At 41.3% G+C, this 12,365-nt stretch overlaps 1 protein-coding gene across 4 annotated transcripts in view; it reads left to right on the top strand.

The window, feature by feature from the left end:
* Nucleotides 1–12,365, top strand: part of PRKG1 (protein kinase cGMP-dependent 1) — a 1,352,400-nt gene that overhangs the window by 1,292,009 nt on the left and 48,026 nt on the right. For all 4 annotated transcript variants that reach the window (XM_089683127.1, XM_089683128.1, XM_089683125.1 and 1 more), the window contains exon 10: nucleotides 11,766–11,862. In XM_089683127.1, the coding sequence (XP_089539253.1) occupies nucleotides 11,766–11,862 (97 nt within the window). The remainder of the gene's footprint in view (nucleotides 1–11,765; nucleotides 11,863–12,365) is intronic.

Here is a 12,365-nt window from a genome sequence, read left to right as displayed (position 1 = left end):
GGGAGGAAAAAGTATGTGAACCTTTGGACTTAATAACTGGTTGACCCTCCTTTGGCAGCAATAACCTCAACCAAACGTTTCCTGTAGTTGCAGATCAGACCTGCACAACGATCTGGAGTAATTTTGGACCACTCCTCTTCACAAAACTGTTTCAGTGTAGTAATATTCTTGGGATGTCTGGTGTGAATCGCTCTCTTAAGGTCATGCCACAGCATTTCAATCGGGTTGAGGTCAGGACTCTGACTGGGCCACTCCAGAAGGCGTATTCTGTGCTGTTGCAGCCATTGTCTTGTTGAATTACTTGTATGCTTTGGGTCATTGTCCTGTTGCATCACCCATCCTCTGCGGAGCTTCAGTTGGCGGACAGATGGTCGTATGTTTTCCTGCAAAATGTCTTGATAAACTCTGGAATTCATTTTCCCATCAATGACAACAATCCATCCAGGCCCTGAGGCAGCAAAGTAGCCCCAAACCATGATGCTCCCTCCACCATGTTTTACAGTGGGGATGAGGTTTTGATGTTGGTGTGCTGTGCCTGTTTTTCTCCACACATAGTGTTGTGTGTTCTTCCCAAACAACTCAATCTTGGTTTCATCTGTCCACAGTATATTTTGCCAGTAGTGCTGTGGAACATCCAGGTGCTCTTTTGCAAACTTCAAACGTGCTGCAATATTCTTTTTGGACAGCAATGGCTTCCTCCGTGGTGTCCTCCCATGTACTCCATTCTTGTTTAATGTTTTCCTTATTGTAGATGTGTCAAAAAAAATGTTAGCATGTGCCAGAGATTTCTGTAGGTCTTTAGCTGACACCCTGGGATTCTTCTTTACCTCATGCAGCATTCTGCGCTGTGCTCTTGCAGTAATTTTTACAGAACGACCGCGCCTAGGGAGAGTAGCAACAGTGCTAAGCTTTCTCCATTTGTAGACAGTCTGTCTTACCGTGGACACATGAACATCAAGGCTTTTGGAGATACTTTTGTAACCCTTTCCAGCTTCATGCAAGTCAACAATTCTTGATCGTAGGTCTTCTGAGAGCTCTTTTCTGCGAGGCATGGTTCACATCAGACAGTGCTTCTTGAAACCAGTAAACCCAAAACAGGTGTGTGTTTTTTAAGGGCAGGACAGCTGTTAGCAACACATCCAATATCATCACACTGATTGGAGTCAAGTTTGGCTCACTCCTGGCTCCAATTAGCTCTGGGAGAAGTCATTAAGCTAGGGCCTCACATACTTTTTCCTCCCTGCACTGTGAATGTTTACATGTTATGTGCAATTAAACCATAGCAACATCTAATGTTTGTGTAGTATTATGTTCAGCAGACTGTGTTCTTCTATTGTTGTGACTTAGATAACGTTCAGAGCACATTTTATTCCCAATTCATGCAAAACTCCACATAATCCCAAGGGGTTCACATACTTTTTCTTGCAACTGTATATACATATACACACACGGTATATACACACATGATTTGCATTTCTGGATAAGGGGTGCACACACCACCCTACCCACTCCGCCATTGGCGGCTAAAGATGTCATTCATGGGTCCCGGCCGGAGGTTATACACCAGCACCCGGTGATCAATGAGTAATACTGACAGGGGAGAGACCTGTATGTAAACAACACAAGTCTCTCTCCTGCCAGCAATACCATGCTGCTGTGTATTTATCTGCACAGCAGCATGTTTCCCTAGTAAAACAGCACACAATGTAAAACAGCACACAGTTAACCCTTTGATTGCCTCAGATGTTAACCCCTTCCTGCCCAGTGTCATTAGTACAGTGTCAGTGCTTTTTATTAGCACTGATCACTGTATTAGTGTCATTGGGATGTCAGTGGCAGTTAGTTCCCACCCAGTGTCAGAATGCCCACTGCAATCCCGCTATAAGTCGGTGATCGCCGCCATTACTAGTATAAAAAAAAAAAAAATTCCAGTATATATACCGGCATTTGTAGATGCTACACATTTCACGTAAACCAATTAATTTACACATATTGGGATTTTTTTAGCAAAGACATGTAGCAGAATACATTTTGGCCTAAATTTATGACGAAATTTGATTTTTTAAAAAAAATTTTTACTGGATATGTTTCATAGCAAAAAGTAAAAAATATTGTTTTTTTTTTCAAAATTGTTGGTCTTTTTTTGTTTATAGCGCAAAAAATAAAAAACACACAAGTGATCAAATACCACTAAAAGAAAGCTCTATTTGTGGGAAAAAAGGACATAAATTTCATTTATGTACAGCGTTGCATGACCCCGCAATTGTCATTTAAAGTAACGCAGCGCGTTGGATGAGTGAGACTTGGATGCAACTTGCTGAATGTAAAGTAAAAAAAAATGCCGGCAATAAAATAAAAAAAAAATGCCGACATTAAAATAAAAAAAATGAAGCAATAGAAAACAAACAAAAAAAAAATTGCACAAAGGCCACCCCCCTCCGCAATCCATACCAGGCCCTTCGAATCAGGTATGGATTTTAAGGGGAACTCTGAGCTGTTACGTGCCAGTGCTACTTAAGTGCCAGAGAGTGTAAAGTCACACTTCATAAACAGAACTGTCATACTTTCCTATTATTAAAATAAGTTGCATACATCCAAAGTTGCATCAAAGTCGCACCCATTCAAAGTCACATTAAATTTTCAGCAAAGTCAGTACTTTCCTATTGGCAAAACAATGCAAACTGCATCGAAAATTAAACATTTGCATTTTTGGTGGGGTACCATTGAAATGTATTGCACAAAAAATGCAGTTTGCTGGGGGAAAACCCCTTTTAACAAAAAGCATCGGCACAAAACACAGAGATGTGAACTAGATGCATAGGAAATCATGTTAAATGGACTGTAGTGCGTTTTGGCAAACTAGTAAATTCACTGAAATCTGCATAAGTGTGAACCTAGGATAAACGTATAGAGACGCACTGGAACCCAGCAACAGCACAATGTCAACGAAGGAAAGCTGGCCATATATAGATTGAAATTCCGTAAGTTCAGCAGGAACTAGTCAAATTTTGTTCTATGCATGGCCCTTCCTATCATTGAGAAGTCAATCGATAGAGTCTTCTGATGGCATTGATGTCCAGTTGACTCATTTGCGGTCAGAATACAATGACATAGTAGGGAGGATTCCCACATCCACCTCTAATGTGTGGATGGGGGAATCGATTCAGTGTTTTCTGTAGCCTTAGGAAAGGTAGAAAATGATAATAACCTTTGACTCTTTGGCTGCCAGGCCCCGCTTCCCATTTTTAAGATGGCCAGACCATTTTTGCAATTTTTCAGTTACAGCTTTGAAAGTTAATAAAAGATGGTAATTCTGATTTTGTGTATACCACTAGCAGATCTGTCATTCATTGAAGCTGTACTACAGCCTATATGATTGATACAGGATCTATCAATTATGTGCCCATCGCCCCATTCAGGGATCCTATATCATTCATAGAAGCTGTAGTACACTCAAATGTTTAACTTCCTTTAATTGAGCCCTGGCTAGATTGGTAGCTACTTAGAATGCTAGGTCCAAATCTATGGATGGTGCATGGCTGGAGATGCATTGATCACATGTAGTTGTCACACATGAATGCTTGCATCACCGCCTCTGATCAGACACTGGGCACAAATACATAGGCCCCTTTCACACAGACATCATCCATTCAGTCATGTTTTGTAAAAAAAAAAACTGATTCAGTTTACATCAGTTTTCACATCCGTCTTCAGTTCAATTCAGTTTGTTTGTTAGTTTACACTTCAGTTCATTTCAGTTTTCATCAGTCTACATCCGTTTTTCCTTAGTTGTTGCAGAGACCAATCAGAGTTTACAAAAGTATAAACAAGAATGTTCTTTCCTAAAAATAGACATAAAGGGAAAGGATATAAATGGATGGCATCCGTTTACATCCGTTCCGTTTAAAAAACAGACCTGAATGGATATGGATGTAGGCAGATGTAAACAGATGATCATAAGTTTATATCCACCCACCCATAGAAATACATTGTAGTTCAATCTGGATCCATCTGAAAAACTAAATATACAGTATGTAAATAGCCACATATCTGTGCTCCCCTAAAAGAAATATACACAAGCAGCAAACACAAAAAAAGAGATATCCCTTACTCCAATTGTGTATATATAAATGTGTCGCACTAAAAAAATGATACACTGCTCAAAAGAAATGTAAAAAAAAACCACTTTTTAATCAGCGTATAGCATTAGCAAGTGAATTAAACTCCTGGGATATTGATCCGGTCAGTTAAGTAGCAGAGAGGGTTGTTAATCAGTTTCAGCTGCTTTAGTGTTATTGAAATTAACAACAGACTAATTAGATGGGCAACAATAAGATGATCTCCAAAACAGGAATAGTTTTGCAAGTGGAGGACACTGGAATTTTTTTCCCTACTCCTCTTTTCTGACTGTTTTTCACTAGTTTTGCATTTGGCTAGGGTCAGTATCACTACTGATAGTATGAGGCAATACCTAGACCCTACAGAGGTTGCACAGACAGACCAACTCCTTAAGGATGGTACATCAATATTTGCCATTGCGAGAAGGTTTGCTGTGTCTCCCAGCACAGTCTCAAGAGCATGGAGGAGATTCCAGGAGACAGACAGTTACTTTAGGAGAGCCTGACAGGGCCATAGAAGGTCCTTAACCAGTCATCAGGACCAGTATCATCTCCTCTGTGCAATAAGGAACAGGATGAGCACTGCCAGAGCCCTACAAAGTGACCTCCAGCAGGCCACTGGTGTGAATTTCTCTGACCAAACAATCAGAAACCAACTTCATGAGGGTGGCCTGAGGGCCCAACTTCCTCTAGTGGGTCTGTGCTCACTGTCCGCCACCATAGAGCTCGATTGTCATTTGCCATTGAACACCAGAATTGGCAAGTCCGCCACTGGCACCCTGTGCATTTCACAGCTGAGAGAAGGTTCACCCTGAGCACATGACAAAAGTGAAAGTATCTGGAGAAGCCATGAAGAATGTTATGCTGCCTGTAACATGATTCAGCAGGCTAGACAATGGCATGCTACAGAGGTTGCACAGGGAGTCCAACTCCTCCAGGATTGCACATCAATATGTGCCATTGCCAGAAGGTCTGCTGTGTTTCTCACACAGTCCCAAGAGCATGGAGGAGACAGGCAGTTACTCTAGGAGAGCTGGACAGAGCCATAGAAGGTCCTTAACCCATCAACAGGACCGGTATCTGCTCCTTTGTGCAAGGAGGAAGAGGATGAGTACTGCCAGAGCCCTTCAAAATGACCTCCAGCAGGCAACTGGTGTGAATGTCTCTGACATGAGGCTGGCCTAAGGGCCCGACGTCCTCCATTGGGTCCTGTGTTCACTGCCCAGCACCATAGAGCTCGATTGGCATTTGCCATTGAACACCAGAATTGGCAGGTCCGCCACTGGCGCCATGTGCCTTTCACATATGAGAGCAGGTTCACCCTAAGCACATGTGACTGACGTGAATGGGTCTGGAGAAGCTGTGGAAAACATTATGCTGCCTGTAACATCATTCAGCATGACTGTTTTGGTGGTCGTCTGGGGAGGCATATCCATGGAGGGACGCACAGACCTCTACAGGCTAGACAATGGCACCCTGACTGCCATTAAGTATCGGGATGAAATCCTGGGACTGTGGGTCTTAGATTTCTCCTGGTGCATGATAATTCCTCATGTGACGAGAGTATGCAGGCAGTTCCTGGAGGATGAAGGAATTGATTACATTTAATGGCCCCCACGCTCGCCTGACCTAAATCCAATAGAACACCTCTAGGATATCATGTTTTTTGCCCACCCAATGCTGCCAGGTTGCACTTCAGACTGTCTAGGAGCTCTGTGATACCCTGGTCCAGATCTGGGGGGAAATACCTCAGGACACCATCTGTCGTCTCATTAGGAGTATGCCCCAACATTGTCAGGCATGCATACAAGCACGTGGGGGCCATACAAACTACTGAGTACCATTTTGAATTGCTGCAATGAAATTTCAGCAAAATAGACTAGCCTGCTGCTTCATTTTTTCACTTTGATTTTCGGGGTATCTTTGAATTCAGTCCTCTGTAGGTTGATAATTTTCATTTCCATCAAATGATGGGGCATCCTTATGTTCCTAACACATTACCTAGTCCATATCAGTATAGATATCCAGCATGATATTTTTTCCCATTGAGATCTGATGTGTTTTCAAAGTGTTCTTTAAATTTTTTTGAACAGTGTATCTCACCTCTATATATCATCGAGGTTGCTGCATGAGCATTTCTACTACTGGAGAATAACTCAAAGCGCTCTTTGAGCATTTCAGTTTGGTCAATATAAGCTGGTAAGCGAGCATCCCATAAGCACTCTTGGGTGTAGGTGTTGGTCACTGACACTTCATATTAATTTGATCTATTGAACCTTTAACGTTGCTGCACTGGTTAATATCGGATGGGAATTTTCTCCTATTCACATGGACTTTTTTGCTATATAACTTTGTTTCATACACACATTGTATTTATTTTGATTTGTGAGATATATATATATATAAAATTTAACACTGATATATAATTTTTTTTAGCGCGACATTTGTATATCCATCTGAAAAACTGACAGATGGATCTAGACTAAAGCCCCTTTCACACAGGCATCCAGGGTAACTGGTTCAGGGTGCATACAATCCAGATTCAGCAAATCATCCAGTGTGTGTATGTGGCCATACCTCAAAGTTGTGCTGTGCCCAGATCCCAGGTATTATTAGATCTGGACACAACATTACCAAGGCCAGTGCGAATGAAGCTTCAGTTGCGCTTTTCTTGCACATAGGCTCACTACATTCAGAAAATGCCCCTGATTAAATGCTTATAGATGCCTTTAACAGGACTTTTGAATTACATCAGGATTTCAGCCAATAGTCAGAAACTTGTCATGGTAGTCTTACAGACATGATATTTTGTACTTACCAAATTAAGGACACACTACCAACATGCAGTAATTATAATCATTTTATGACTGCCTGGCAAAAAGGTTGTATGGTTATTTCAGACAGTCTGTCCCTGAAGCCTGTTATGAGATAGGGTCCTTAGCATGGATAATTTCTGATTTAAAAATAGAGACGTTGTGCCAGTAATGGCCATATGAACTGGTCATAGAACAGCATAAAAAGATTTTATCACGAACAGTAAATCTCCCTTTTACGACCCGCTTTTCTGATTTACTGTAACCTTTAGTAACCTTTAAACCTCCGTAACATATTTATTCTTATTCCAAAGAACATTTGCTTAGACAGTTAAAGTCCTTACAAAGACGAGTTTAAAATGTAAATATATTCCAAATTAAATATTGCAACCAAGTATGGGGGGACACCAGGGGCGGACTTACCATTTGGAAACTCGGGCACTGCCCGAGGGCCCGGGGTCAGTAGGGGACCCCATGAGATGCCCCTGGTACCTTTTTCTTAGGCTTTTTTGAGTTTGGGCAAGAACACAGGGGCCCCATGATCCCCTATTTCCCGGGGGCCCCATGAGTTGTCAGTCCGCCCCTGGGGGACACAGAACAATTGAATTAAGCACAAGGTTGTTTTGAAAGATAATCAGCATTTTTTTTAAAGCTTTATGCAATTGTTTTTCATAATTCCCTATTCTTCAGAAAATAGGGACATTACAACAACTAAACTTTATTTAGTAAAACCTAATAAAGATACTAATTATTAGTTTTATGTATACTTGGCATTGCTTTCCCTGACCAAGGACCTGCTAAACCACTTGTAATGAAAGTTTCAAATTTCTTTTGAATGGTTGAAAATAACTTCCTCTAATCAAAGCAAAAGGATGGGGAGAAGGTGGCTCAAAATCATTACATAGATTGAATATTTTTTTTATTCTGAAACCCAAAGCACATCGTGTTGTATGAGATGGGCTTTGACTGATACAAGCTCAACACTTTATGGATTATTTTTTCTTCAATATGTTGCATTGAAAAATTTAAAAAAAGCTTTTTATTTTGATATGGATCACTGAATGACATTTTCCAGGCATTCTCCTTAAAGGGGAACTGTAAACATTCATCAGTGGATATCCAGTAATAAACTGTAACTTGAAGCATCCCTTTTTTGTTTTGAATCAGTGGAGTACCTAGCACATCTGGCACCTGGGACCAATAATTTTTTTGCACACTGCCCCCTCCCCAAGAAAAAATGGTAAGGTGAAATAAATTAGTGCGCTTTGCATGCTGCATAAAAATTGTGGGTGTGTCCAAATTGCTCTAACAGTAGGAGGGACTTAAATAGGCATAGGTAAATAGAACCTGAACCTATCCCGTATATGTTAATCACACACATGCTAAAGTCTTTTTAGCCACAAAATATGCTTTAATGACTGTGCAAGCAAGAGTGTAGCAGACATGTACACACCTTTGTACTAAAATGAAATTGTCCCACACCTTACCTTAACCCCTTTGTGACAAAGGTAAAACAAATCTTAACTTCTGAACACATTTTTCCAACTTTGACATGTCTTAGTAAAACTGTACATATCATCATAACTACTTAGGGTATCCAGATGTAGACCTTGTTTATTCAGGGAAAATTGGGCATTCATGTGTTGTACAATGACAATGGATTTATCCCAATCAAAAGAAAACTGGCACGAAACAGTTTTAAAAAAATTAGCTGTAAATCCTGTACTTGATGATAACAGCGATACCACATATGTGTATGTTATTTGTTGTCTGTACCCATAGTAGGGCCTAGAAACAATAGTGCTCAGTACACACTGACAATAAATTTTAAAATTGCTTAATCCTACCAAAAATGCACTGACCCTGACCTTTGATACTGACATCTGACCCTGACCTTTGAGTCAGAGACCATGATTTTTTTACCCTAATATTGACTCTAACTCTAACCTTGACATTGACCTAGAGCAGTGGTGGTGAACTTATGGCACGTGTGCCGCAGATCCCTCTATGTCGGCACGCGAGCCAAGTCGCCCCAACATTGCTCCAGAAGCTGAGCATCAGATAACAGCGCACATAGGGGCCATGCGCATGACCAGAAAGGAGTAGCGGCACCAGGCAATGATGTCATGGGCCACAGCTCATTAGCCGTGACTCGTCCAAGCTTACGCATGGCTGGTCAGTGCGCTGCCAAGGATATATATATATAGGACTGGCTGTGAGTTTTAATACATTCGTTTTTATTAACACAAGATTTTAGTTTCTGCTGGTGGTCAGTGCAACTTTGCCCCCTTGTGCTGGTGGTCAGTGGAACATTGCCCCCTTTTGTGTGCTGGGGGGTCAGTGGAACTTTGCCCCCTTGTGCTGGTGGTCAGAGGAAGCTCTGTTATTGTGTTTCTATTTTAAGACAAAAGATGTTATTGGATGGGTTATTTTTTCTAAACTAAAACCTCAGTATTCAGGTTAATTGCAGTGTTGGCACTTTGCGATAAATAAGTGGGATTTAGGATGCAGTTTGGGCACTCAGTCTCTAAAAAGTTTGCCATCACTGACCTAAAAAAAACCCTGATCTAGCTTTTTATATTTTATCAGATTTTTTTAGAAACACATTTTCCTTCTATCAAGGAGAAAAAGGTACAGTCAGCTTCTATTTTCAACTTTTTCAGATAAACTTTGAAAATAAAAGCTAAAAGCTGATTGATTGCTATGCACAGCTGCTCCATATTCTGTCTGCTCTAGTTTTAATAAATTCCCATAAGTGTCTATAGTGCAGGGGGTAGGAGTGTGTAACACAAAGGCCATTTTACAAATCACAACCAAAATGAACCCATCATTCTAGTACAAATACCCCCCAAGCCCATACTCCGCAAAGTACAGGTCTCCCCCAACATCCCTAAATCCCCCTCTCCCAGGGGTAAAGACTTACCCTAGCACAGACCCCTAAATATAGTCATACCCCCTGAAACAGACCCCTCAGTACAGACTCCACTCCCCAGTACAGATGGACCCCCAAGCACAGGCTGATCCACTTCCAGCACAGACCAACCATCAAGCACGGACCCCCTCAGTGCAGCTGGACCCTCCTAGCACAGACCCCTCAGTACAGACTGACCTCCTCAGCACAAATTAACTCTCTTAGCACAGACCCCCACAGTACAGACAGACCCCTCAGTACAGACTGACCCGCTCAGCAAAGATGGACCCTCCCAGAAAGACCCCTCAGTAGAGATGCCCCTTCAGCACAAAACCATCAATACAGACAAAACCTCCAGCACAAATCCTTCTGAACAGACATCTCCCCCAACACAGATCCCTCAGTACAGATTCCCCCAGCAGTAAACCCCCCTAATGTTCCTAAATAACCCTTCCAGCCCCCCACCCCATCACAGACCCCTCTGTACAGAATTCCCAGTACAGAGACCCCATATCCCCCAGTTGAGGGTGCTTCAGCTGCATGTCAACAGAGATGTTCAGTACTGTGCAATTAAAAAAAGATGTCAGATGGCCGCATCTTCCCTGGCCGAGTTCACAATCCCCCCCCCCCCATCCTTCCTTAGCATTGCACTGTTTTCAATACCAAAGTAAATGGTTGAGAATTCAGTTTTTTATGACCCCACTGGGGAGATTCATTCTCTTCATTAGTCCTAGCAAAACTTAAATGAAAAACGTTTGTCTATAGATGCCTTTTGAGAACAGGCTAATTCCATAGTCATTTTCCAGATCTGCCTGGATTCTGTTTATAGTATTTGGGCTCAGGGGCGGACTGACCATTCTTGCGCTCGGGCACTGCCCGAGGGCCCAGGGTCAGTAGGGGGCCCCATGAGATGCCCCTGGTATCTTTCATAGGCTGTTTTGGGTGTGGTTTGAGTGTGGGTGAGGACACAGGGGCCCCATGATCCCCTATTGCCTGGGGGCCCCATGAGTTGCCAGTCCGCCCCTGTTTGGGCTTATACTTTTTATTCCGATAAGCTAAAGTTAATCATTACAAACAGGTTTGCATTTACTACCATGAGAGTGACATAAGTTGTAACATCAAAAAATAAATGTGGGAAATTATCTGGACTTTGCAAAGAATTAAAGGCCATCTAGTGGAAACACGTGTGTATTCCTGGTACCTATTCTTAGCAGACTGTTGTCATGTGATGATCTTTCCATATGTTCAGTAAAGAATTCCTGATGGTCATATGCTGTCTATATGTATATACATCAAAGTCTTTTAAAGGAAATATGTACGACTAGCACCACGGTCAGTGCTGTTAGTAGGTGGGAGGTACCAGATTATCCTTATACTAAATATATCGCATTGCTCATTGAGATATTTTAGGAGTTTTATACTGACTAGTCCTGAAGCAGTCATTCTGGGACAGACACACAAGCTCTTAGCACTTGAAGCTGCATATACTACAAAGTGAATCCACAGCATAGTGTCAGCATAAAGAAGCAGATAATACTAGAGAGGACTGCATGAAAGCATCTTTCAGACTTGGATACATATGGAAAAAAAGTGTTTCAAGTGGAATAACTGACATATGTGCACAAATCAAAACCCACCTTGTACTCCTAACTCATTTACAAAAATGTCTGAACTCTTGGAAAGAATTCTAAATTAGTGGCATATGAAGGTTGGCCACCATGTAACTCTGAAATGAAACCTTTTTTTAGACTGTTAATGAGAACACATAACAAAAGGCTGAATAGGATGCTGCAAGTGGATGGATCAACCTAGAATCATTTATTCTTATGTGGAAATCATGAAAAACTTTTCTGGTTCCCTCAAAGTCACTTCACATACTCAGTCTTCTAAAAAGCTTTTGTTTTTTTTCATCAAAAAATACAGATATGAAGCGGAGGCAGCGTTCTTTGGCAATCTCAAACTTACGGACTTTAACATCATTGACACACTTGGTGTTGGAGGATTTGGAAGAGTTGAACTGGTAAGTCAAATTCCTTTAATAAATTTACCAATCGTGGTAGCTGCTTTGTTAGCTGAACCAACAGTTCTGTAAATCATGAAAATGCTGCAAACTGCCTCAGATGCTTCAGCTTAAGTTGATATCTTATAAAAAGGAACTCCCCTGCAGTGCATAATAATGTAAATTAATTTAAATGTAAACAATTGGGAAAAAGGAAGAACATGTATTGCTAAAGTATTTTTGCAGTACAACTTAAATTATAACCACAATCAGAGAAAAAAATGGAATTTTGTTTTTGCACACAAACCCTAAGGTAGCAGTTAATGCAGGCACAATTCCCCATAGTCAGTGAAGAAGCATTCAATAAACTGGGGGCTTAATATTTGCAATGCAATGCAAATTTTGCACCAAACACTTGTCGACAGCTGCTACCAAATGGTTTGTCAGGCGTAGCACAGGCACTGGTGTGTGCAAAATACTTTGTAAAATGTCTTTATGTGCACAAAAGAATAGCTTACAAAATA

Source organism: Staurois parvus, unplaced genomic scaffold (genome assembly GCF_062004578.1).
Source record: "Staurois parvus isolate SC_StPar_1 unplaced genomic scaffold, SC_StPar_1.0 ptg000303l, whole genome shotgun sequence".
Lineage (NCBI taxonomy): Eukaryota > Metazoa > Chordata > Amphibia > Anura > Ranidae > Staurois > Staurois parvus.
Note: the sequence above shows the minus strand (reverse complement) of the source record. Positions and strands in the feature narration are given on the sequence as shown.